Source organism: Zootoca vivipara, chromosome Z2, assembly GCF_965207765.1.
Source record: "Zootoca vivipara chromosome Z2, rZooViv2.hap1.1, whole genome shotgun sequence".
Classification (NCBI taxonomy): domain Eukaryota; kingdom Metazoa; phylum Chordata; class Lepidosauria; order Squamata; family Lacertidae; genus Zootoca; species Zootoca vivipara.
Window position 1 is genome coordinate 10438500 of NC_142585.1, and position 22597 is coordinate 10461096.

The following is a 22597-nucleotide window of genomic DNA, read 5'->3' on the forward strand; positions in this document are numbered from 1 at the left end:
TTCTAAAAGAGAAAGCAAAAGATAAGAGTCCAGTGTGATGGTTCCAGAATGTCAGGGCCACTTGCAAACTCTGCTGGTCCTTTCATTGAAATTGACAAAATGCTAACAAATTTTTAAGCCCCTCCTTCATGAAGTACCACACTGATTTCCATGCAGTTTATTTGCAGATGACAGTTTCAACAAGGACCATTGCAAGCAAGTTCAGCTAAATATCTTAGGAAGTTAGAGGTTTTCGGCATTTGATGATCTGTCTCCCGAAGTTCACGTGTGTGTGTGTGTGTGTGTGTGTGTGTTTGTGTGTGTGTGTGTGTGTGTGTGTGTACAACTGCCTAAGGCAATTCCCCCTGCAGTTGGTGAGCTATCTTTTTGCATCTATTTGCATCCAAGTGGCCTGCAAAATACCTGGATGATCTTGGATAAACTCATTTCTTGAGTCTCAACAACTGAGTTAGAATAGTGGACTGACTCAAATAACTCAGTCAGTAGAGCATGAGACTCTTAACCTCACGGTCACGGGTTCAAGCCCACGTTGGGCACAAGAGTCCTGCCTTGCAGAGGGTCGGACTAGATGGCCCTCATGGTCCCTTCCAATTCTACAATTCTATGATTCTAGGAAATCACAAAAGTCAGGAACACAAACTATGTGACAACAAAACTGGACTCCCCTACTGCAAGTTAAAGGTACTGCAGCAAGTCACAAGTGACTTATAGCCCATCCTTGGGAATACTGTACTGAGAAAAGCAGTTGACGGAATACCATTGTCAGCACACAGACAGCCACCCAGCTTGAAATTACCACTCGCTGGCAATCAGTTGACTAGGGGACGCATCAAGGGATGGGATCCTGTAGCAAACCAAAGAGCCCTTTTAAATCGTTAGGTTTTAAATCATTAGATAAGCTCACAAACCACTTTCGAAGTCCTTATATAAGCAAACCTACAAACGTGTGTGTGTGTGTGTGTGTGTGTGTGTGTGTGTGTGTGTGTAAAACCTTAAGTCAGTAATGTCCAGTAGCAGCAGGCCAGGCTAGATCCTGTTCAAGCGAGAGAATGACTTGATACAAGTCTGACACACAGAGCAAGAAGGCCAACCAACCAACCAATTGATGGGTGAACCTTTGGCTATCCTAGCTATTCCAAGGGCCTCAAAATGGCTATCTCCTCCATCAAATTCTGGGAGGCAGATACAATGTGAAATTGTGCAATAGGAGCAGATGCAAAAAGCAAGCAAACATGTAATTTCATGAAGCAAAGATCACAGCTGAGAGTTTCCGCTTCTTGTAAAACACGATGGAAGAAATAAAAGGGGTATCGCTTTAAGGTGGGAATTCTAACAGGGCAACTGCTTCAGCATTGGCTTCCTTGCAGTTGGTTAATCTGGTGTAGTTAGCAATCCTCAGTCACAGCTGCAGCTTGTAGAATAAAATCAAAGAACTTTCTCACACGCCTGAAACCTGATCAGAGCACTCCAATATCTGTTCTGCATATTTTAGCAATTAACTAAAATCACTATAGCTTTGCATAGGCACATAGGGAGTTGCCTTAGTCAGGCTATCTAGTGCAGTCTTTTATGGTTTTGACAAGCATTATCTCTCCAGTTTTTTTCCAGTCATGCTGTGCTGAGATAATGCCAATGATGGAATCTGAAACCACCCGCAAACATAAAATGTGTTACTGAGCTACAGTGTCCTTTGAAAATGTACCTGACTGAACATCTAGCATGTGTCTTATGTGGCCTTCCAGCTTCTGTTCTGGCACATCTCTATATTAATTTTAAAATACTGTACTTAATTTCCCCAACCTCCTATTACCCCCACCCCACCCCCACCCCAATAAAGATTGCTGTATATCTATCTTGGATAAAAAATATTTTGTATCAAGTTTTCAGTTATTATATAATCATAGTATATAGTACTTTTTATAGTGCTTTGCATTTTTCAAAGTATTGCATGAACTTTAGCTAAGTCACAATTGCACATGTAAACCTGAAAGCTAAAATCTAGAGTAGCCCAAAATATAAACCCCTGAGAATATAATTTCATGGTGGAAAAACACCAGTGTGTCACTATAGCTCAGACATAATTCATACACAATGCATATCGGGAGTTTTCTTGCTTTTAAAGGCTAATCAGTTTGATCAACTGGCAACTTCTGCTGTGTTAAGCTCCTACTAAAATGAGCAGGAATCCCCCCCCCCCCCATTTCAACAAGAAGTCCCCAGTGAACTGTGGCCCTTGTTTCTTTGGGTTGAGTAAAGAACATATTTACAGACTTATACATAAATAGCAATTTCTATTGAAACCAGATTATGTCACCCAAAAAACTAGAAGGAGCTTGGATCCTGCACTTGAAGTAAGGGCCACTTTTGCAAGCAAGATTTGTAGGATCGATCTACAAACACCCCATGTCTGTAAGCAATACATTGCTGTTTAAAATATCATTAGAAATACATTATACAGTAATAGTGTGTATAGCAGTGTACTGTCATTACGTATACAAGGTTTCAAAGCCTGATAAAAATCAGGATGTTTGCAGGAGAAACCAGCAGCCCCAAATGACTTAAGAGCAACAGATCACTGGGGAGTTCTCATGGACTTGCCCTGACTGAAAAAAGAATCCAACAAGTCATTTTTGCTGAGAAGTAAAAGCTGTCACTTTTAAGTTCTGAGATGAAGATTAATACTTGTGGCTAAGATTTTTCAAGAAGAGCAAAAGGATACAAAACCAAGTGGATTTCCAGCTCACAGCAAGACATATACTGTATCTACATATTGTTGTCCAGAATGAAAAGATAAAACACTTAGCAAAACAACATTACAATATTTATGTGAAAAGAAAAGAAAATTGAACTTTTCCACAGCTGAAGGACGGTATAATGATGGTAGGGTTCTTGTTACCCCTTGTGGAAAAATATGGAAATGCCGGTAACCGGATTCCTTTTTACATCCAGTGGGAAAGATCAAACGACATTTCATTCTGATGTGATTTACCAGTTGAATAGTATGTTCTGGCCAAGTGTCATAAAGTAAATTTGACTGCTGCCTCCAGACTGAACAGATGCAAAGAACACCTTGAGAAGAAATGGGGGGGGGGTTAATGTTACTCTATGTTGATAAGAACATTTTTAGCCATACCTGAGAATGTGGCACATACATCACCCACCCACCCACCCACCCACCCATGTTAATTCAAAGAGATATGCACTTCTTTTACTGTTTTAAAAATACAAAAACTGTCCAGCTGAATCAAACCAAAATTTCACCAACCCCAATGTTCTGCATCTAACAGCAGCAAGCACAATGAACCTTGGTGTTTACAAGCAATGCATGAAAGTTTGTTCTAAGGATCTGTCATAAAGATGTGCACTGCTGCGCCACAAGTGGGTTCCACTCAGTGACCAATACTCAGTGACCCAGGCATCTTCTTAATTATTATTTTTCTCATTCATTTTTTAAAGGTGTCAAAGTAATGAATCTCATAAGTTAATTACACAGCAGCACTTCCTTTTGTTTGTCATGCTGATTATTATTAAAAGGGCTACATTAATTGTCACTGCATGATGTATTCTCCATTCACACGCACCTAAATTGACACACCAGCCCTGAGGATAGATATGGAGTGTGGCTAACGTCATGTGTGCACAGGATGGATTCAAAAGCCACAGGTAGGAGTAAATGGTTATGTGCACAGATAGCTCCTATGTTCAACATCTGGATCTTCATCAACAGAGTAGTAGAGCCCTGCCCCTCATGAAGAAGAGAACGAATGCAACTAATTGTTTTTCTTATGCTGGCGTGTGATCTTGCAGCGTTTAGCACACGTACCTTATCGTTCCTTTCACAAAGAAACTTCAGCTTCTGTGCTTTCTTGTGCATAAACACACCTTCCAGGTTTCCCGTCTCCACCGAGCGCAGTTCAATAGCTTTCTCTCCCCAGCCCATAACTTGGTTCGGTTGAAGGTAGGCTTTTAAACACACAAAGGAGGGCATGTTAGTAGAGTAAAACAAAGAAACAAAGAAGGCAGGTGTGTGACAGTTGCATTTGGGAGCAAGGACAGGGAGGGACAAAAAAGAGAGGTCATTCTCAGGGTTGTTTTTTAAAGGGAGTTTGTCAAGGATGTGGGAATCATTGTGTGGTTGGGGTTTCCTTTTGGTAAGCAATATAAAACAAATAACTATAAACTATACAAACTGTGCATTATGTGTTGAATATGAAATTATGAATTATGTAGACCAATTAAAGTTCAGACAGGGTGGAGGGTGAAAAATTACCTGAGAAATTAAGATCATGCTTCTGATTGGTTCACAGTGCTCATGGGAGCACAGGAGTCCATTGATGTCAACCCAAACACTCAGGTCTGTCCTGATACTGGGATATGCAGTTATTGTAGCTTACAGTGTCCAAAAACGGGCATGCTGTGCTGGCCATGCAATTATTCTGTTTTTATCATTGCTCTCACAGGCGCATGATGCCAGCAGTATGGTGAGGGGCGAACCATAAGAATGAACAGAGAAAATTTGCAAGCTTGATTTAGTCCCCTCCACCTACAAGCTGATTGACCCGTTGAAATTAGGCCATGGCATGGTCATGTTGCGGGAAAAAGATGGGACTGGAACTGGGCTATGGCTGGGGGGCAAACATAGCTCCCAGGAGCCCCAGGTGAGCAGAGATTAATGTAAAATAAATAATAATAATAATGATGATGATGATGATAATAATAATAATAATAATAATAATAAAGCCAAGTTGCATAGAATGAGCCTGCACCATCAGTTCCCTTTATAACTCACAACTGATGTCTTAATTTTCCAGAATCCCTTTATTCTGACCAATCAAAATGTCACAAAATGGTCCTCACCAGAACTCTTCATCAGGTCCAATGTTAAGCAAAGCAGTGTGCATGTATGGCAAGAAAGCTGCCTTGGAATTGAAACCAAAATGTCTGCATTGATCAAAGGTTCATTCTTGTTGTCTAGTCTAGAAGGGGTGTGTTTATGGACTGTCTGTCAGAATTTATCTCTGTGTCACACTTTCCCAATAAGAGAGTCAGAGGATGTCTCAGCTCACTAAGAGACATTTGAGACATTTGCATTGCTTCCTTCTTTAATATGCAGCCATATGGTAACAAACAGAATTTTGGGTTGGTCAAGATTCCTCTCCTTGCCCATCTCCCATGTGTGTGGAGAAACTATTATGAGTCATGGCTCATCTCCTGCTTCCTTGTCCTAGGCAGGGCACTTGAAACTGGTTTAGTGGTAACATCATCTCCCAAGGGAACAGTAAATGTGTTTGCATTGGTATTGTGGAGGAGCCCTAATATCTTTAACTGAATTCGCACTGCCTTCACCGAGTAGAACTCTCAGGATTCTTCGAGCAAAGGTGTCACAGTGTTATACTAAATTTTCCAGGTTAAATATAATTCTCAGGGAGGCTGCAACAGTTTGGGCCAGGTTTCTTCCATTTCTACAGAGCAAGGCTTCAGTTAGCTGACATTTCCGGAGAGCCACAAAGCATCCTCAGAAGTGTGCTGGCAACCAGAGAACACGGGATGTATGTTTCCTCCAGGGCAAGTCTGAACTTGCCTGATCTATTGTTCAGTCATCTAGGTATCATTTTGTAGCTTAGTCTTTCTATAAATATATAGCTGACTCTGTTGTTAGATGCTTGAGAATCAGTCTCTGGTCCAAGAGATTCTGGATTTCTAACCCAGAACGTTCTGGGATTGTTTTTTTTTTATACACTACAATTTTCCTGCAATTAAGTGAGATACAATCTAGTTGCCTATTACTCCAGTTTCCACTGATACAAAATTCTGGACATTTGGAGCACAGGAAACTACCTTACACTGGGTCTGACAAATGGCCGTGCAGCTCAGAAGTGCCTACACTGACTGGCAGAAACTCAAGATTTCAGACAGGGGACATTCCTAGCTCTACTAATAGATGCCAAGGATTGAACCTGGAATCTTCTGTATGCAAGGCAGATGTGCTACTACTGAACCATGGCCTTTCTCCGTGGTGACCCTGTTATTCTATTTCCTTTGTGCATTTGTAAATTTCTTCTCAAAGTAAATCTGTGCATTCCATTCTTTTTGCAAGAAAATAATATGGAAAATTTTAACCAAATTTATCTGCCCGTGTTAATGCATTGTATTTTCAGCCACATTGCTAAGAAAATATAAGAGGGATATGCAAAACTAAGCAAGGTCCGGCATGGTTTCAAACTGGAGGGGAGACCATGTCTTGAGATTCCTGCATTGTAGAAGGTTAGACTAGATAACCCTAGGGGCCCCTTCCAACTCTACAATTCTATGATCTTATCACTTCCTACTATTTTAGCTTCACTACAATCCTGTGAGGTAGGGGGGAGACAGTGGCTGTCCCAAAGTTTCCCAGTGAGTTTCAAGTTTTCCCACCCTAATCCAACACCTTTAATTACCATATTAAACTGGCTCTAACTGTTAAAACTCATTGCCAGTTTTGATTTCTTAATGAATGCCACAATTCCTGATAGTAAGAAGAGGAGACCGAAAGGAGATATGATAGCCACCTTCAAATATCCTAGAGCAGGGGTCTGCAACCTTTAAGACAAAAAGAGCCACTTGGACCCGTTTCCGAAGAAAAAAAATAAACTGGGAGCCGCAAAACAGGGACGTAATTAGAAATCAGAGGGCCCCATAGCAAAATTTGCTATGCCCAATAATCAATGCCCCAAAATGCCATAGAAAATTAATCAGGGCCCCAGTGTACCATAATCAGTGCCTGATGTAAATAATAATTAATAATGAGGGCCCAATGTCATCCTCGTCATTATAAAAATAACTTTGAGTTTGGGCTGCCTTGATTACTAGGAACATAGCTGCCAAGTTCTCCCTTTTTTAAAGGGAAATTCCCTTATGCTGAATAGGCTTCCTCGTGAGAAAAGGGAAAACTTGGCAGCTATGACTGGGAATGGGCACCAGCAACCACTGCCTTATGAGTTTGGGCTGCCTTGATTACTGGGAATGGGCAAAATTCTGACTCCCTTATTAGGACACCTGTATGGTTTCATGTGTGTTGCTCCCATCAAGTGAACTTATAAAATTTCCTCATATTGAATCAACCCATTGATTAATACATCTACCTCAATCTCCTGACCAGGCCGGCAGGAGGCCACAGGCAGGCTGCAGGCAGGAGCAGCAGCAGCAAACACGCGCTCCGAGCCCACAAGCCTTTTCTGCTGCTGGGCGGGAAGAAGTGCGCCCGTTTAAAAAAATAAATAACTCCGCCCCCGCCCCCGTGAGCCTATTGGCTGCAGAAATGCGGCGGGGAGGGGCTGATGCAGGGAGGGGGCCGACCACGCTCCCCGGGCTGCTAACGTCACCTTGCGTCCTTTTTGCACAGCGCACGCGCACAGCAGAGCTGTGGACTCTGGCGGGCACCGTGTGGGGCGCAGGCGCACAGCGCGCCGCCGCAGCTGTGTGCTCCGGTGGCGGTGGGCACCGCGCGAGTGTCTGACGGGCGTGGTGGGCGCCACCGCATGGCTCAGGCAGCGCATGGCTCGGACGCCTCCTCCCCTCGTATCCACTCCGGAGCCGCAGCAAAGGTGTAAAAGAGCCACATGCGGCTCCGGAGCCGCAGGTTGCAGACCCCTGTCCTAGAGGGTTGTTACATGGAGGGTTGAATAAGATTGTTTTCTCCTGCTCTGGAGAGTAGGACTCAAACCAGGATAATGAGAGGTAAAAACTCTCCCAAGGATCCCAGAGACATTATAGAAACCATGGCAGTTAACTAACTAGAATAAAACTGATATAGACATGTAGTGTAGATTTGGATAAGGTAAATTTCAAACTTTCAGCTTCTGTTTCTATTTGAGAGGGGATGATGTGTTTCTAAAATATCATCTTCTCTTCCTGCCCAACAAAGTCCTGCCTTTTAGTCATACACCTCTAGAATAGTCAATAAATTAAATACTGGAGTTCTATAATTTTAATTTCCCTTTGGAGTCAAGTTTCCTGATTCCAATTACTAAATTGGCTACATAGCTTCTGTCAGCTTAAAATGACTATGATGGGATTTCCTTCCTTGCATCTATAAATTATATTTCATCCCTCACCATTTTTTGCAAAGGCCTGGACATTTCTTTTATTCCTAGCATTGTGTAATGAGCTAGCCCATATTCCTACAAACTTTAAGACAATTGGGTAGCTATGGGGATCTGTAAAAAAGAACAATTTAGCCTTTAAATGGCTCAGGACTGCAACATCTCAAAGACTGCCTCTTCCCATATGCAGTGACCCAAAACTTGCAATCATCATCTGAGGCCCTTCTTCACGTGCTTCCTCCATATGAGCCAACTCCTAGGGGATGTGGGGGCTTCAGACCCCACAAAAAATACTGCAATGCACTCTACATGGGGCTACCTTTGAAGGTGACTTGGAAACTACAACTAATCCAGAATGCGGCAACGAGACAAGAGAGTGGCCACAGGGACCAGGGTCAACAAAAGAGGTTTAAAGACTGTCTCAAGGCAAATATTTAAAAGTGTAGTATAAACACTGACAACTGGGAAACACTGGCCTGCAAGCGCTCCAGTTGGAGAACAGCCTTTACCAAAGGTGTCATGGGCTTTGAAGAAACTCAATCATGGTCATCAGGTGGGGATAGGCAAGCAAGCACTGGACCACATTCCTCCTCACATCTGCCATTAGTTTATCGCCAACCCCTTCTGGGACAGAGGGAGACGGGCTGGTGAACAATGCATATGGCATTGGTAAGAGAAAGGACGACCAGGGGGCTCTCAGTTGTGGGCTGACAATTCTGACCCCTCAGTGCTGGTTGGCTACCAGTACCAGGCAGGGGAGGGGAAACCTATGATGTTGTGATACTAGGGGCATAGGTAAATTTATTATTTTTATTCACCCTCACCATCGTCGTCTTCATAAATTAGCAGTTTAATGCTAACCTAGACTTCTAAGCAGTTTATGAAGTAGCACCCTAGTTCCACTAAAGCAACATAGCAATTTAATCAGAAGACTCAGTTGGAGATGAAGGGAATGCTTCTTTAATTGTACTAGAAGGTCACAGAGGGAGTTAATTGGATGTTGCTGCTAGAACTACACAGCTGCATCGTATCGCTGTTTTGGGGGGGGGGTTTACGGGGGAACAGATACTAGAGTAAAATAACTTCAGAAACGAAGGCCATCTGTCTGTGAAAAACAGTTTGTTTTCTCAGCCATTATCATCAGGTAGGATAGACTGACTTTGGGAATGTTCCTTGTGGTGGGAAAATTCTGTCTGAAACACTTCTGGAATAAAATACCTTCTTGTTTTTCCTTTCTACTTTAAAAAGTCCTCCAAAGATTCCTGGGAACTGTAGTCTTCTAAGGAGTTCTTAGGAGATACCACTTCTATTCCCCCTCACAAAGCAACAATTCCTACCATAGTGGTTTAACCCTGGGAATTGTAGCTCTGGGAGGGAACTAGATGTCTCCTAAAAGCTCTCAGCATCCTTGGCAAACCACAGTTCCCAGGATTCTTTGGTGGTGGTGGGGAGCCTGGGCATAAAAGTGCTTTAAATGCATCGTGCAAATAACTTATTACAGTTATTGATCCCTTCTCTTGTCCCAAGTCTGAAGGCCATAAAAATAAAACAATTCCATCTCTACCATTTCTTTCGCTGTACTTTTCAAGGAGCAGAGGTACACCAGGGCCCTTTTGGAGATAATATTCCACCATAATAAAACACACACACACAAGGACAAATGTTCTGCTTTTAAAGCAGCATGCTGGCCTCTCTTAGGGTTGCCATTTTTCAGACAGAAAAGTTGTTGAGATTTTATTTTTAGTTTTTTTAAAATAGTTTTGGGCAAAGCTGTTGAGCTTTCTTGGCGAAATCGCAAAAAGAAAACACATTTTTGAGCCATTCTGGGTATTCCTGATTCCCTCCAAAACTTTATGTACCGAGCTGCAGTCTCTGTGGACATTTTAAATCAGGCTTTTAAACAGGTTCAGTACCCAAAGCTAGGATTTTGCTCGACTTAATCTTACTGGCTAATGGTTCTTTTACCTTTGATAAGGCTTCATGCTATGCTACTAAGGCTAGATTATTTCATGCAAGGACTCAACATCGTATATCTAGTGTTGAAAATTAATGTGGCATGGAAAAGAATGATCTTGGCATGTGTTAATGATATCTTACAGCTCTATTAAAAATAAAATAAAATTGGGAAGGGTAAAGAATGAGGACTATGATGCCAAAGAAGAAGCAGCATATAGTGCCTAGCCTTGCTCTATAAAGAAATGAACCATTTTCGAAACAGAGCTTCGCCATGCTTTTGCCATGAAGCTCTGAATCAGGGGTGAGCTTGGCAGCTGTCCAATGAAGCTATAAGAACATTAGCAAATAGACTATCAACAACCTTTGCTGCTCTAGGTTAGACAAGCCCTCGGTGAACAGCATCTGAGAACACAAATGTTTCTTGGCCTCCCAAGTGTGGGCAAGGGGGGTGTCTTCCCTTTCTTCCCTGCTGCACCTCAGACACTGTCATATATTCCTAATTTAAGCCAATATGAATTAGAGAAAGACACCACAGCACAGAGGGACATGGGTGGCGCTGTGGTCTAGTCTAAATCACAGAGCCCAGGGCTTGCTGATCAGAAGGTCGGCGGTTCGAATCCCCACAACGGGGTGAGCTCCTGTTGCTCGGTCACAGCTCCTGCCAACCTAGCAGTTCAAAAGCACACCAAAAAGTGCAAGTAGATAAATAGGTACCGCTACAGCCGGAAGGTAAACGATGTTTCTGTGCGCTGCTCTGGTTCGCCAGAAGCGGCTTTGTCATGCTGGCCACATGACTGGGAAGCTGTACGCCGGCTCCCTCGGCCAGTAAAGCAAGATGAGCACCGCAACCCCAGAGTCGTCTGCGACTGGACCTAATGGTCAGGGGTCCCTTTACCTTTACCGCAGCACAGAGTTTGGGGCTGGGGGAGAAACCAGATTGCACTGCACTGGGACACCTTTGGAAAGTGGATCACAGACTGCAGATTGGTCCATTTCATTTGGGAAACATTTCCAAGGATACTGATAGAATCTCCTAAAGCATTGGGTGGGGAGCAACAGAGCCACCAGTATGATCCAGTAGATGAGAATTTTGGTATTCTCCCTAGAATTTGCAACATTAAAGCAATGATGGCATACTAAATGAGACTCTTGAGCTACTCTGGATCATAGGGATTTTTAAAAATGCCCCTGATGCAATGTGGCTGCAGCTTTGTGGAGGACGTAACATGTATGAGACAGGGCGTGGAAGCTTATGCCTGAACCTTAGGAAATCACATTCCCGGAAAGGGAGGCAGAAATACAGGGGAAACTCGGAAAATTAGAATACCGTCGAAAAGTGCATTTATTTCAGTAATGCAACTTTTTATTTTTTATTTTTATTTTAGTTTTTACAAATGCTTTCTTTTGGAAATTCCACAGTAATAAAACAAATAGTTACAAAATAAACAATGCTATTACAGTGGAACCTCAGTTTATGAACACCTCGGTTTATGAATTTTCGGTTTACGAACGCCGCGGACCCATCTGGAACGGATTAATTCACTTTCCATTACTTTCAATGGGAAAGTTCACTTCAGTTTATGAACGCTTCAGTTTATGAACAGACTTCCGGAACCAATTACACCCATGCTTCGGGTTAAGTATGCTTCAGGTTGAGTACTCCGCAGACCCGTCTGGAATGGATTAATCCACTTTCCATTACTTTCAATGGGAAAGTTCGCTTCAGTTTATGAACGCTTCAGTTTATGAACAGACTTCCGGAACCAATTGTGTTCATAAACCGAGGTACCACTGTACATTTTATTAATTAGATTCCATTTATAATGGACCTGCCTAACGACAAATAATTACAATTACAACAAATAAAGGCTTGACATATCTTGCTTTGCATGTCATGCATCTATCTCATATATTGGTTTCACCTTTTAAGTTGTGTTACTGAAATAAATGCACTTTTCAACGATATTATAATTTCCCGAGTTTTACCTGTAGAAAGAACGGAATTGCAGGGACACAGAACCTGTGGTCTGTGTACTTAAAGTATGCTAAAAGAGTTATGGGAACTGTGGGTTTACCCCCTCACAAAACTACAATTCCCAGCACCCTTAACAAACTACAGTTCCCAGAATTCTTTGGGGATAAGGCCTGAGCTTTAAATGTGTAGCATGTACATAGCTCAGCTTCCACTAGCTCAAGTCAGCTTGACCCTTATGTCAGGAATAATGGAAAATGGAGTTCAAAAACAACAACATCCACAGTGCCACAGGTTTCCCGTCTCAGCTCTTTAGGACCAGGCTTCAGTGGAGACACCTCTGGCTCTTACATGACTTTCCCACATGACACACCTTCACTGTCCTCTTTTGGGAACCAGCTAAAGATAATTTCATTTTGGCACGCCTATCTAGTTATGTAGAATGTTGACATGTGTTTTAATCTGGTTTCAGCTTATTGTTGGATTTAATTATTATGTTTTGATTGTTTTAGATATTGTTTTTCCTGATAACTTCATTGATTTGTTCTTTTTGAGGTAGTTGTTTACGGATCAAGAGGCATATGATTCAGCTGGCCACTGTGAGAACAAGACGCAGGATGAGATGGGCTTTGGGCCTGATCCTGCTTAGTTCTCATTTCCCCCCTCTCCCGGCGGCTGTATTCTTTTCATACTTACCTACAGATGCTGGCATTTCCCCCCACTGCAAAACATTTTCCTTTGAGAAACGTCCATATATGTTGATGTAGACCCCTTCGTCTTCGTAGGTAAGAAGAAGTTCCACTCCGCTGGTATTAGGGAGTATGATAACAGCATGAGGGTGGATATTCCCTTGGATCTGAAACATCATTTTATTGAGATTTATATCATGGAAAACACTGTCATTTTAGCAACCGCAGTCCACCAATCCTGGCCGAGCATTAAAACCAATGAAGATTCTGGAAGCCACAATAATAATAATAATTGCTTGAAAAAGGTCTATATCAGGCATCCCCAAACTGCGGCCCTCCAGATGTTTTGGCCTACAACTCCCATGATCCCTAGCTAACAGGACCAGTGGTCGGGGAAGATGGGAATTGTAGTCCAAAACATCTGGAGGGCCGAAGTTTGGGGATGCCTGGTCTATATGCTCCCCGCTGCCATTTGGCAATCTAGAGACCATAGAAATAGCAAGAAATACTGAGCTACCAAGTGAAAAGCCAACATGGATGGCTTCAAAAGAGAATAAGAAAATTTATTGAGGGTAAGACTATTAATGGCAACTAACCACGCTGGCTATCTTCTACCTCCACTGTCAGTATTTAACCGGGGGGGGGGGATATTTTGTTCAGTTTCTGTTAATTGGTTCTCATGGGAAACTTATAGATTCTTGCTTCACACAATTAACTCAAGGCAGTGTCAATTTACTCTCGGCAGAAAGCCAAGGTCTGCCTGGCCTGGAAACTACTCTCTGATTGGTTAACGACTAGCACTGAACTCTGTTATCTAGGAATGCTAGCACAGTTGTTGGGTGTTAGGAGTAGGAGTGCTGCGTATGGTTGGAGAGAGAGAGACAGAGAGGATTTATTTTGCTTTGCTTTGTATGCAGAAACTCTGCTGGTTTTATTTTCTTTTAATAAATCCTGTAAATAGTTATTCTGCGTCTAGCCGACTAGTCATTTCCACCTCAACTAGCTTCTGCGCTGTGCAGGAAAACTCTGCTACATTTGGGCTAAAGCCACTAGAGCTATGGCTGACCCTTCAAAATTCTAAGATATTTAACTATCAAAAAGTGTACAATAGTCACCGTCCAAGCCCAATATTTTACTTTGTCCTGTGTCATGTGAGCAAAGAGCAATTTCAACGCAGTAAGACTAACAATGGCATTATAGAAAAAGATTATACATTATATTTCAACTTAGTGATTGTCGTCTTTAAAACATTTGGAAGCAAAATTTTAGAAACCAAACACTAAACCACATAAAACGAAGTCTAAGTTGACAAAGTAATATAAAAGCTATATAGACAGATACAGATAGATATACTGTAGATATGAATGGACAAAGAATAAACAACATTGTTTCATTTCCAGAACTAACCACTTGGGTGGTGACAGTGATCTAAGGAGGATTTGGAAAGTCGACTCACTTGACTTCCCTATTTAAATAAGGTCGGCGGTTCGAATCCCTGTGATGGGGTGAGCTCCCATTGCTTGGTACCAGTTCCTGCCAACCTAGCAGTTCGAAAGCATGTCAAAATGCAAGTACAGTAGATAAATAGGAACCACGACAGCGGGAAGGTAAACAGCGTGTCCATGTGCTGCTCTGGTTTGCCAGAAGTGGCTTTGTCATGCTGGCCACATGACCTGGAAGCTGTACGCTGGCTCCCTCGGCCAATAATGCGAGATGAGCTCGCAACCCCAGAGTCGGTCACGACTGGACCTAATGGTCAGGGGTCCCTTTACCTTTACCTTTAATGCATTGCATTTACTCATCTATGAGCTAGAGGCACAACAAAGATAAAAAATTGGTGCATTAAAGCTTTGCAAGAGAACTCTGGATAGTCTGCATATATTAAAAGAATTCAGCATCTAAACTTCCAAATATGCAGACAGTGTAATAACACAGCAAAGCTCCTATTGTTACAAAACAGTTTACTAGTCTGGGTGTCATATTTAGCACATGCTCAATACACAGTGTAGTACTATTTATTTTATTCTAAGCACCATTTGCTATTATTCAACCTCTTTCTTCCACTTTGGAGGGAGAGATTGCCAGGTTCCATTTGATGTTGGCCTTCTGCCCTGATAGCTTTTGTCTCAACAAAAATTCCACGCTAACTTTAAAAGATGCACTACACAAAGGTTGGTATATCAGTGTCAAGTTGGGTACTGCGTGGGAAAACTCACTCAATCTGTTATTCGCCTTGGGAAGGAAGGAGAAGTCAAGAACCCTCCTACACACACCTGCAGCAAATAGCAGTTTCAGATAAGAAGCACTTAAATGAGGGAACTATAACAGGGTGGGAGCGGTAGTTAATCTCCTTCTCTCAGCACCAAGGACCTCATGCAAATGTCTCCTCAGAGGTCTGTTAACCAGAGAAAGAGCCATGTTTACATTCCCCTCTATCTGTGCTGTTTAGTCCTAGGCATTTTCCATGCAAAGTTGGCCACCCCCAAATTTCTCTAAATTGGGTTTGCTCCAGATGTTGGGACTACAAATTCCATAATCCCTGACTATTGTCCATGCAGATGGGGCTGATGGGAGCTGAGAGTCCCAACAACATTTGGGGGGCACTAGGTTGGGGGAGGCTGCACTGACATACTGCTCAAAGCTCATTCAGAAGTTTATGTTCAAAGCATGCTCAAATCATGTCTCTCTCTCACACACAAATACAGAGGAAAAGCAAGCAGCATTGAAGAAAATATACACATTCAACTCATTCTCAGGAAAACCTTGTGATTCACACTGTAAAATAGTCAAATAACTTTAAGCAATTTAGTATATCTCAAACCCCAGCCCACTTCCTGAGAGAGAGAGAGAGAGGGAGAGGGAGGGAGGGAGAGAAAGAGAGAGGATTTGTAGTAAGTACACATGAAAAGAGGGCTGTGCTTTGTTTCAAGAAACCTTGAGATAAAAGTGCATACTGAAAACAGTCCTAACCCATCCTCTATGGTACCGGGAATAGGGTTAACCTGAGTATCTAATTCAGTTATGAAAGATCCATGCAATTAGCATTTTCACAAGGAGAGAGAACACCAGAACTCCCCTATTGCTTTTCATGAAGTGCGAACAGACATGCAACTCAAAGGACACACATTTCTGTGCCACCTCAATGCCACGTTTGACCCATATAGGAACCACAGATGCTTTACTTGCCAAAGTAAGTATTCCCATTCCAGCTATGCAGTCTGGTGTCTCTGCAGCCACTATCCGTAGTACCAGGACAGGTATCCAGAGCCGGAGAGCAATTTTGATGCGTTGCCTTGGTATTACTTGCATGACCAATTGATGCGGAAGTCAGACAGAGAGAGAGAGAGAGAGAAAGAAAGAAAGTGGGAGCCAGACGCAGATGTATCTACACCTAGTCTGTTGCCTTTTAAAGAAGCCTAGGATGCTGATTCCAGAAACCTCCTTGAAGAAAATTATATAGCGAACCTCTCATATTTGGACCCTTCCTGGAACAACAAGTCCCAGCAGCTGCAGGAATGACACACTTATTTAAGTTCCTGCACTCTTGGGGGTAAAGTGTATTTTTAGTGCACTCTGTCTCATGGTGGACAAGCGAGCAGAATAGTCACAACCATCCATGGGGAGCTCTCATATTGAGGGCATTGAGCTGGGAAATATTGCTTCTCTACGTACCTAATTAAATTGGGGGCTGCTGCGACCAGCATCATTTTTTTTTTTAGGCTTTGACATTTTGTACCACCTTCTGCTCAAAATGTGCTGCCACCTCTCATCCTCTCTTTACAAACTCTTCTCAAAACTCACCTATGCCATACCCTCCTACAGGTTGCAACAAAAAAACCAGGACACCATCTTCTGGTGCCACACTCCCATGTAAGTCATGTGACCTATGCAAGATTGTGCCCCCTCAAAAAAAGGTGACCCATGTGAATCATGCCCCTCCCCAAAACTTTTTTTTTTGGGGGGGGGGAATCACAGTGCAAAATCATGCAGGATCACAACAAGACAAAACAGGCTGTCTTGGGTTTACCAGGGGATTAACTATATGTGCAGGGCTAAACCTTGTTTTTATTAACACACCCTTTCGACAAAACAATAAATTTAAAACATCATGGAGGCACCTTTGGTTGAACCACTGGCACCTCTTAGACTATGTAATTGTCTGAGCTGAAGATCACCGTGATGTGCTCCTTACCAGAGCTATGACAAGTGCTGACAACAGCAACAACAACTGTACAGTAGATAACAAAAGCTCTCAAAGTGAACTATTAACATTAGGATCAGGTGTTAAACAGGATTGTGTTAGCGTCCCAACTCTATTAATTATTTTCATTGCCATGGTCCTACACATTGTCAAAGAAAAACTCCCCACTGGAGTAGAAATCAAATATCGAACAGACAGAAAGCTCTTTAATCTGAGTTAGGTTTACCGTAACTTCCATCATAGAGCTTTAGTATGCTGACAACAATATAGTGTGCACACTCAGAGGATGACCTCCAAACCATCCTAAATATCTTCACAGCACCTTATGAAAAGCTTGGCCTATCTCTCAACACCCCCAAAACCAAAGTGCTCCACCGACAGGCACAAAACAACCCCTCTGCAGCGCCACAAATCCAACTTGATGGTGTAACGTTCGTCAACACAGAAGTGTTGGTCACTTCTCCTACCTGGGCAGTTATCTTTCCACAAGGGCTGATATTGATGCCGAAATCCAGCATCACCTGAGCTCTGCGAGTGCAGCTTTCTCCCGATTGAAGTGCAGAGTGTTTGAGGACCAGGACATTCGCAGGGAAACCATAATGCTTGTTTATAAGCTACTGTACTACCAACTCTACTGTATGCTTGTGAAACATGGACCACTTATAAACGCCACCTCCAACTCCTTCGAAAGATTCCATCAACGGTGTCTCAAAATAAAAATAAAAATGTACACATCACTTGGTAAGAAAAGCAAACTAATGCCAGTGTACTGGAAGCAGCAAAGATCACCAGTGTCGAAGCAATGATTCTTCAACATCAACTTTGTTGGACTGGTCATGGTGTCTGGATGCCTGATTATCATCTACCAAAGCAACTACTCTATTCCAAACTTAAAAATGGAAAGCGTAATACTGTTGGTCAACAAAAGAGGCTTAAAGACTGTCTCAAGGCACATCTAAAACACTGGCCTGCAAGCGCTCCAATTGGAGAACAGCCTTTACCAAAAGTGTGATGGACTTTGAAGACGCTCGAACTCAGTACAAAAGGGAGAAACATGCTAAGAGGAAGGCACGTTTGGCAAACCCTCACCGTGATCAACTCCCACCTGGAAACCAATATCCCCACTGTGGAAGGAGGTATGAACAGGGCTGGCTCTAGGCCTGCCCCCGATAGTGCAGGGCGCCAGGCCACCAGGGGCGCTGCTGCGCCTGCTGAGAGGCGCGGCTGAGGCTGCCCCAGGCGCACCTCCCCTGTTCAGCGGCTTCAGGCCGCTCTCCGGAGGCGCGCAGGCCTGGGGCAGCTTCCGCCGCGTGCAGGGGCATCGCAACAGGGGGCGGGCAGCGCCCCCTGGCCCAGGGCCGGCCCTACGGAAGGCTGGGTGGCGCAGTGCTCCTGCCCACCTGCTGCGCTGGGAAATGGGGCGGGGGGGGCGCTGGAGGGATCCGTCACACCACGGCCCCAGGCATGCTTAAGACGGCCCTGCGTGTGGATCCAGAATTGGCCTCCACAGTTACTTATAGACTCACTGTTAAAACTGTGTTCATGGAAGACAATCTTACTTAGCTACTAGTGATTGTCAAAGAAGAAGAACGAGAAAAAAAAGATAGCAGGCCGCCTTAGAGTACAAGCTCCTTTTGGGCCGGTCCCTGTTCTATTTTTCCTGTAAAAATTCATTAGCATTATTTGCTCATGGCACTCTATTAATTAAATGGAGTAGCAGTTGGTGTACTAAGATCAGAGGAGCTTAGGCTCGAATCTCTACTGGGTCACAAAGTTCACAGCATGACCTTAGGCCAGACACTATCTCTTAGCCTTAGCTATTTCACAGGTTGTTGAGAGGAGAAAACTGTGTCAGACAGTGGGAAGGGCAGAATCGTATATGCTGCCCCTAATATATTGGAAGAAAAGCAATGGCCAATAAATAAATAAATGAATAAATCAAATAATTAAACAACAACAATACCCAAACTGCATGTAGAGAGAGGACCAACTTAGATTTATAAAGCTCAGTATATCTTGAATGGTTCCACAATCAACACGGATACTAAATGTTAAAATATATTTCTATCCAGACACGTAGACATTACTGTACCGTGTTTGAACCTTTTGCTGCTAATTTTAATTATCTTTTAAAATGTTTTAAAATTTCTCATTCTTAACTGTTTCTTGTTGATGGCTTTACTATTTATTGCAAACGATTTGGAGATTTCGTTACATTTATTGCAATAAATCTTGTTAAACAAATGAGAATTTCTGGCTTCTGGGGACCCATGTGGATGGAAATGTGGAGTAGAAAAAAAATTCAAATAATGATAACAGTCACAGCATTAATAGTGATGAGACCCTCTTTAACTGCATAGGCTGAAGAAAAAGACACACACATACACCCGCAAACTGTCATGATTCTTAAAGAATGATGTATCTTACATGTGTGGGAAGGTACAGGTCATACACTGAGCCAGAGTCCACATCAATAGCATGAAATCCAACTGGTGAGCCATAGATCACTTTCAACCTCTGTCCATTCTCAACCGTCAAGTCAACCAACAGTGGTTTGTGGTGAAGTGAAGTGAAGGACTGCAAAGAGAAGAATCAGACACTGTGAATCTTACTGTTAATTAAACATGTAACCAGAAAGAGTCCTGATTAGCATTTCCTTTCCTCCCCCACAAAAGTAAGGTAAAGTAAAGGTAAGGTAAAGGTAAAGGACCCCCCTATTTATCTCAGTTTAGTTCCCGACCAAGAGAACAGCAGGCAGCGTATTTGCTCAACAAGCCCACTGGGAAAATAACCTTCTCAGTGGCTAAATTCCTCTTCCTGGCGCTCAAGTGTCGGAAACGTATAATCGAATGTCTTGATGTGGGTTATCTGTAGGAGGTTTAGTAGCATGGTCATACCCCATTTATGTATCCCTCTGATGCCTTCAGTTTTATATTTTTATATTTTTATGTATCCCTCTGATGCCTTCAGTTTTATATGTTTATCTTTGTATTGAGAAATGTTTTTTGTTTCTGACTATCGGTCGAATAAAGTATATTGATTGATTGAGTTTTCCGGTTCATGTGGCCAGCATGTCTAAACCGCTTCTGGCACAACAGAACACTGTGACAGAAACCACAGCACACGGAAACGCTGTTTACCTTCCCTCCAAAGCGGTACCTATTGATCTACTTGCACTGGCGTGCTTTCGGACTGCTAGGTTGGCAGGAGCAGGGACAGAGCAACGGGAGCTCACTCCATCATGGGGATTTGAACTGCTGACCTTCCAATTGACAAGCCCAAGAGGCTCGGTGGTTTAGACCACAGCGCCACCCGCATCCGCTTTCACAAAGAATGACTATGGACTATGAGTTATTAGAACAGGATACTATGAATAGCTCAGCTAGTTAGATCACGGTGCTTACAATGCCAAAGTCGGAGGTTCGATCCCCATAAGGGAAAGCTACGTATTTGTGCATTGCAGAGGGATGGCTAGATGATTCTCAGGGTCCATATCTATGAGATAGCCCAAGTTATGCGAGCTGAATTCATGTTCCCATAAAGCTCCCTATCTAACCCCACATCAAAATAAAAGAATGAGCAACCTTAGACCACTTTCCTGTCATGGCTTCTCCCAAATAATCCCTGAGACTGCAATTTGGCAAAATGCTGAAAAGCCTTTTGTTTGAAATCTCTAGCCTACCTTCACAGAACCATGGTTCTCAAGTTTCTCTGGAAAGAGGGAATGGGCAGTGAAATCAGTTTAATACTGTGGTACAAATTAGGCAGTAGTGCTGCAACCTTTGCCTGATTAATCAGTGAGATTACGAGATTATAAATCATTCTGGTCAATGAAGAAGGTAGCAGATTTTGATTTTTTAAGAACTACCGTATTTTAATGCACCAGAACATATCTGCCTTTTACCAGGCTAGTCTGTTTTCCTATCTAAACGGGTGGCAGCGGCTCTCTGGAGGTGGGTCTAGACACAGGATAGTTATAAAAAAGAAAAAAAGATCTCTATGGAAAATCGCGTTTTAAAATTTCCCGCTGTCTGGCGCCATCTGGTGTTGCATGTTTATAGTGCATTCAAATCGCTATTTCTTTACTAATGTAGCTGAGTCCCAGGATTTCAGGCAGAGAAGGGTCTTCCAACTCTACAATTCTATGATTCTAAGTATTTGGCTTGAATCCCCAAGAAAGCACTCCTGTCCAGCGTTAAAGGCAGCATAAGACATGCCAGAGACTAGGTCTTGCTTAGCTGGGTTTAGCAGTTACAGTATATAAGGGAACAAAAGCCTGGATTGGGCAGGCCCTCCCCTGCCTTCCATTACATTGCCTTCTGTGATACAGACAGTTTATGAAACTTTAGTTCAATTAGGTTACTAAAACTAATATAAGCAATCGACAAACATAAATATTTGGGCGCCATCCCATAGGTTATTTGCCACTGGGAATCCAATAACTCAGACAATGATCTTTTATCATTACAGGATGAAACAGGGAGATGATCGTAACTCTGTTCATGTGTGTGTTTTGGGTGTGCATGTGTAGAGAATACTATGGAAAGTAAGTACGAATCTCTTCTTATTTACTTACCTTGAATGCCATGAATTTGTGATATGGTTTAGGAGCCCAGGCGTAGACTTCAACTGAGTTTTTCACAGCGATCACAAGAAATTTGATCCTCTCGTATTTCACTGAAAAGTAATAGTTTTCTTTTTTTTAATGAGCTAGGCACAGAAATCAGGAAAGACTCTCTAAATCAGGGGTTCCCAACAAAATTTTCTCGAGGACCCCTCATTGAGCCGCTATTGTGACAAGGACCCCCATTAATTCCTAATCCTAAAATTAAAAAGTGAGAGCCAAATTAAGAGTCTTTTTATATTTTATATGTATACGTTTTTTACAGTTGCTTGAACATCAAATGCATTATCTTCCTCTTCATCTGTAGGCCTTTGTCATTTTAATGAACCACTTTTTAACCAACGGTCCATTTTTAACTACACGAACTGTAGCTTCTGCGAAAAACAACACTTCGTTTACAAACACTACTGTTTTGCAAAGAGGCAGCGCGCACCAGGGAGGAGGGAGGGGAATGGAGAAGACAGGGTACCTGCGCAGTAGCACACAAATGAAGCCGACGCGCGCAAAGCATCTTGGGGAGGTGAGCGTTAGTAGAATGCACGCGCTGCCTCTTTGCAAAACAGTAGTGTTTGTAATGCGCCACCTAACGGCATACAGCAGAACTACTGCCTCTATCTAATTCTAGTTTTGCGCTAGACTCTGCTCATGCAGGAAGCGGCCAAAACAAAAAATCTGTTATCATACGAAATATATTTAATTTATTTTTTATTCTAATAGCATCTTGCGGACCCCTCTGGCATAGCTCGCGGACCCCTGGGGGTCCCCGGACCACCTGTTGGGAACCACTGCTCTAAATCATTCTTTGCACAACAGAAGTGGGAAGAATAAGTTTTTAAAAACTCAATTTTTCAACAACACCAACCACTATTCAAATGATACAAGCTAAATAATAATCAAGACAACATGTTCTAAGGGGGAGGGGGATGGGTGGTCACGACAAACCCAGAGCTCAGACATTTAAGCAAGTAGACCTGTATAAGAAGTCTGTATATGAGACTGAATATAATGAATTTGGCTTACAATAGTCTTACGAGGCTTGAATTCGTATGTTTACATAGTTATCTATCCTGATTT

General features: G+C 42.6%; 1 protein-coding gene across 1 annotated transcript in view; it reads right to left on the reverse strand.

Moving 5' to 3' along the window:
* Positions 1-1854: 1854 nt before the first annotated feature.
* Positions 1855-22597, reverse strand: part of NRK (Nik related kinase) — a 113272-nt gene continuing 92529 nt past the window's right edge. Inside the window, exons 27-31 of the mRNA XM_035113283.3 lie at positions 21476-21576; positions 19327-19476; positions 12706-12865; positions 3824-3963; positions 1855-3069 (exon numbers count right to left, since the gene is read on the reverse strand). Of these exons, the coding sequence (XP_034969174.1) occupies positions 2986-3069; positions 3824-3963; positions 12706-12865; positions 19327-19476; positions 21476-21576 (635 nt within the window). The 3' untranslated portion in view covers positions 1855-2985. The remainder of the gene's footprint in view (positions 3070-3823; positions 3964-12705; positions 12866-19326; positions 19477-21475; positions 21577-22597) is intronic.